At 31.3% G+C, this 5,831-nt stretch overlaps 1 protein-coding gene across 1 annotated transcript; it reads right to left on the reverse strand.

The window, feature by feature from the left end:
* Nucleotides 1–1,149: 1,149 nt before the first annotated feature.
* Nucleotides 1,150–5,594, reverse strand: LOC108560645 (probable G-protein coupled receptor CG31760). The gene is made up of 5 exons (XM_017918287.1): nt 5,571–5,594; nt 5,326–5,493; nt 1,725–1,834; nt 1,455–1,669; nt 1,150–1,211 (listed from the first exon to the last, which is right to left on the reverse strand). Exons 1-5 carry the CDS (start codon nt 5,592–5,594, stop codon nt 1,150–1,152), a joined length of 579 nt encoding a protein of 192 aa, XP_017773776.1.
* Between the last annotated feature and the right edge of the window lie 237 nt (nt 5,595–5,831).

The raw sequence follows: 5,831 nt of genomic DNA on the forward strand, positions 1-5,831 counted from the left end.
TATCTCATCAAGATTTTCAATCGGAGATTTCACAATGTCCATTTGCGAATCGGGATTTGCTTTACTAGCTTCAACACTAATGGTAAAGAAGTTATAATTATTTTGAACTACTATAATCTTGAAATACTTACATTTCTTGGCTGGTTTCAGCAACATCAAAATACTTAGACATCATCACGCAACAATTTTTCAACTATAACTGATTATACCTACGTTTTTGCGTTTCCTTAAATATTATGTTTAAAAGCCTGTCGATGAATCAATAATTAAATTGTTTATTCCAAAACCAAACAGGTATCAAATTAATCATACTAAGAAATTGATGCGTCTTGTTTAAAGTAAATAAACCAGACTTCAGTACGCTTCAAATTCTAAATAAACAAAGATTCATCGAATTGCTATAAACTAACATTATTATCGTAACATCAGTATGCAGATTATTCATTTGTTTTATGTAACATGAAAAGGGCAAAATAAAAAAAAAGAAGTATATCCAATTATAATAGTGTGTATTCATTATATTATGTACGATAATTGTGTTTATTTTAGCACGTGTTTATTTAACATTCCAAATAAATGATGAAAAATGCAGGGAATGCAAATTGAAGTGCTCTTTTTAAAAATGCAAACTACAAAAAAATATACACATTTTGTTTACTTTTGAACAAAAGCAACATTTTTCTATAAAAAAAAGTTTCATTATACCTGAGCAGCGGGTTGGAAAGTAATTCCCTTTTTGATATACAGCTTTTCCACTGTCAAATTGGTCTGGAGACGTGTTGCATCCTTTGGCACCGTAAGAATGCGATATCAGCAATTTAGGAATTGCAATTAGGGGAGCATCGCGAGTCGTCGATAAAACATTATTGCGTTGGAAAAGAACAATCTACCTCATCATAAATTTTAATGAAATCGTATAAGGGATGAAGCGTAGTGTAGTGGTGGTAGTAGGGGGTGGAACATTGAAATGCGAATGGACCGGGTTCAGCGAACGCATCAACAGCATTGATGTAGTATTGAACAGATTTGCGCTTTCCTGGCATTGGGAGGGTAAAAAAAAACGAAAAAGGAGAAGATGTAGAGAGTAAATAGAAAGAAATCCAAGCTCATCGGAGCTTCTCCGAAGGTTTCCGGCTGCGTCGTATACATTCACATATCCAATGGAACTGCCGTCTTCAGAAATAAAAATCTATGGAAATCCACTTGCTGCGCTGGAATATAATCACAATGGGGATGCTGCAATCAAACGTGATATAAATACACCTAGAAGATTGGTTAAGTATTGAAGTTCAACTCCTTCATAAATTGGATCGAGCTAAATGAAAAAAAAAACGGATTTATCTCCTGTCTCGATTATCTTCAAGGATTATAGTGAATGGAAACATTTAACGATTTCAAAAATATTTCATTCAGATTCATACCATTATACCGAGAAATTAGGAAAATTTACTTACAAATACTGAAGGAATGGTCCCACCAATCAGTGCGGCACAGGTAAGCCTTCAAATCATCAGCAGTTCTTCCAACAATCACTATCGGTGGAGCTACAAGAGTTCTGATCATCAGAAATACAGTGAAGATGGCAACGATGATTCCCAGACGCTTCATCAGATTCATATCGGTGATTTTGACAGCCTTGGCGGAGCGGACGCGAAAAATAACCGAAATCCTAAACAAAATTACAACATTGCATAACCTATTATTTCTTTTTCAGCATAACTCACCTCCAGGTCTTCAACATCAAAGCTCCGTAGGTTAAAGAAAAGCCAATCTCTCGAAGCCAGATCCTTGCAGTGCAGGTGTACACGCTCGGCCTTGGATACATGACGATGATCTTGCAACAAGGGTAAAAAAACTTCAGTTGATAAATGTATTCACTTCCTGAAAGTTTCGTAACTTCGAAACAAGCACAATTAACTATTGTTCTATTAAAAAAGAAAAATAAATGATCCTAAAGGAAACAACATTCACTCTTTTTATATTGAATTTATTTTACGAACTAAATTTTGTTCATCATTTATTATAAAAAAACTATTTCTTTTCTTGTCTCAAAATGTCAAGACTAAATCAATCACTTCAACCTAAAAACTGAAAATCCAATTATGTAGACTAATTCATAAATAATCAAACTGAAAGTCTAAAAAAAACATTACAAAACAAAATTGAAGATAAAAAAATTAACTCTTTGAAAATTGAATTATATAATTACAATAATAGTGTATAGAAGTAGAGATTTGGAATTGTATTATTACAGAAATTTGCTTTGAAATGTATGTCTTCAAAACTAAATCAATTGACTTGAAATTGTGTTAAACTCATTGTTAAACAAAATGATAAATATCAAACGATGTGATTAATATTGTTAATAAACGTGATGATAATAGTCTTTGAATTGATCAGCTACGTTTAATACATGGACGGTAATTGTCGACGGGTAATAAACGTTAATCCAACATTTAATCCAACACTGAATTACGGATCTCGACTCATAAATAATAATCGCATGATTTAAATCAATTAAATACGATATAATTCCCATGCGTTGCTCAACTGAAAGATAATGGAACGAAACGGTTACAATAAATATTATCGTTTGAATAATTGCAAGCAAATATTTGTTTTATATCCATAAAATTCTAGTATAATTCGATAAAATACTCGTAAACTNGACCAAACTTCAGATTGAATCTAATGTTTCAATTTCATCCCCCGATTTTTATATATATTTATATATATATATTTTATTAAGAAATAAAAGAATGACAAATCCGAGTTAAATAGAGATGGATATAAAAGTTTTATTATTTTATTGTGCACCTTTTTTTTATTTCATTTCCTATAATACTTTTGCTTTATGATTATATAACGAATCGTAAAAAAGAAGTAAGTTTAAGGATAATTTAATTTTTACTATTTAATTGAAATTTCAAATAAATTTATCCTACATTTTTTTCATTAATTAATGTGTATGTAGATACAAAAAAGAGAACTAAATGTTGTAATAAAAATTACAAAGTGATTTAAATATATTTGAAAGAAAAACCAGATTGAAAGCAAATATCTGGAGGATATAAATGATAAAAGGAGATTTATTACCAATGTTTTTTTATTTTTCATAATTATATTTTTTATGTGTCTTATGAAAATATGCAATTTTATTAAATAAAAATAAATGGAATTTGTGTATCTATATGTGTCTCTTTTTAAAATATTAAAATCGAATTGCAGCTCTCTTTGGGCACATATGTGACTACCCCTATATTCAGTAACCAATGCGATGGAAGACAAATGTTTTCGATGTTCTTTCTTGATATTTTTCGTCTTCTTGATGATGATTGTTTTTATATTCAACATTTAATATGTTGAGGTTAAATAATGAAAAGCTATATGCATCGTAAACTGAATAAAATTTCACAATGAGCAACGATTTAAATAAGTAAAAAAAAGATAAAAAAAAACTGCGAGTGGGATTGTTTTCGTTCTCTCCATTAATATTTGATTCAAGCACTTAATTTGAATGCAAGCAGAGAAAAATAAAATGTGAAAGCGAGCTAATTGAAAACTCGTGGGGTTGAGAAGGGCTCCGCCATTTAATTACGCGCATGAGGGTGTATCGATCGACGACGTCCGCGTTCCCTTTGTTTTCTTTTACTTGTGTTACTTGTACCTTTTCCATTCTGCTGCTTCATCGATGAGATCAGACAAGGATACATAAATAAAGGACAACTGATGCGGTTCTGGGAAATTCCCTTTGACAGTCCCTTTAGAACGGCCGTTTCACCTGTCCAGACTAGGTACCGCGGTATACGTTCAATGCTCGAACAAGCGACAAACCTGTTGTCCTATGGTAACGGAAATAAACATCACCACAACCTATTTCATTTCCATCTCTGCTAAAAGCTGCTTTTGACGTTCTGCATCACAGGTGGTTCTTTTTTTTTCTCTCCCTAGTTTCACATTTTCACCCACATAACTCATTTGCCTAAACTACAAACTCCGAACTTGCATAGTAAGTACAAAAACCTTTCATGTATGAATGTCTCATTGAACACGCCACAATTCAGAATACATATATATATATATATCTATATATATATATACATATATATATACATATATATATATATATATATATACATATATATATATATTTATTTGTATATATGTGATATTTATATATATATACGTATATATATATATATATATCATACATACATATAATATATATATATATTAGAATTCACCCCCTTTTCCCCCTATTAATATATATATATATACATATAGTTATATATTATATATTCNTNTGCTATATGTATATATANGCACATATATAANTATTCCATATATATACATAAATATATATATATATCATATATGCAATTGATCAGCCATATATATATATATANATATATATATATATATACATATATATATACATATATATATANATATATATATACATATATATATACATATATATATATATATATACATATATACACTCACATTCTCTTACTCTATATCTCATATAAGCATATATTCAAAATATAAATCACGTAATTTGCCAATAGAGACCAAAAAACCTGAGTCCTCTAACTGAATTTGGAATATTAATTAATTAATGGAATTGTGGCTTTATTAGGATTTTTATCGCTCGAAAAGTCTAATTTTCTCAGAAACTATAATAAATAGAACGGATCCATAAAATGCATATGAAAGTGGCATATGCTATGGTTTTATCCATAATAATATTTTAGTAACTTAAAAAAAAATTGAAAACTTCCTTGTGTAGTAGGAATTTATGAATAGTCGCAAAAAAATAGCGCAAACTACGTCCCTCACGTTTGAAGTTCCTTGACAAACTTCTTAAAAAGTTATGTTGTCTTAACACGTGTGAGATGAACAAAAGAAAAAAGCAGCGGTAGCATTAATAAGTAAAGGGAATGGATGACGAGGGATAATTCGCGCAAAACAATGGTGCGAAATAGAAAAAGTTGTGATTTACGGTGGATGATGTGGTTTCCTTTTTTTTTTCCTTGTCGTCGTCGTATTCGTTTTTTTTTGTGTGTGATTCAATTAGAAAAAGTTCCGGAATCGCATAAATTCCCGGTCCCCCCTTCATAAATATTACAATTGGCTGACACCCCCGGCGTCTCCGCTGCCACCGCTCACCCTTTTGTATGTCGAATGCCGCACCAGTAATCAGAACAGCAGTCACCTCCACCCCCTCCGGGCGACCCTCCTCACGAACTACTCTTCGCTCTTCGTTACGTAATGAGTATCGCGCGAAGCAAACGCCAGTAATTAGTGGTTGAAAAGACTCACCGTGCAGTAGACGAGGAACGCGCCCAAAGTTATAACCCTCAACAGTACGGGGCTGGCGGCACGTACGACCTGGAACAACCAACATTTGGTGAGTGATTTAATTAAAAATGTACACGTCGACAATCTCAGTATCAAATGCAGATCATCTTCACATCCAGCTGGGACCATCTACAGTTTAATCTACAATGAACAACAACTCCAATTACTTCAAAGTATTATTATATATACAAATTCAAAGATTTTACATTCATCGGATCCCAATTCCCCATTCTGCGACATTAAATTCCTCAACAGAATATATATTCGAACAAGAAATATTAATGTTCGATAGGGATAGATGTATTAAATATATTCTCAGAGCTTATTTCAACACATATTCGATAATAAGTACATTATTATGTATACCCTTGTAAGTAAACTAATGTACAATGATATCAGTCTAATGCTTTGACTATCAATACCAAGGATAATTACTAGCTAAATCTTTAAAATTTACAAGGATTAAG

Source organism: Nicrophorus vespilloides, unplaced genomic scaffold (assembly GCF_001412225.1).
Source record: "Nicrophorus vespilloides isolate i.1.1-1 unplaced genomic scaffold, Nicve_v1.0, whole genome shotgun sequence".
Lineage (NCBI taxonomy): Eukaryota > Metazoa > Arthropoda > Insecta > Coleoptera > Silphidae > Nicrophorus > Nicrophorus vespilloides.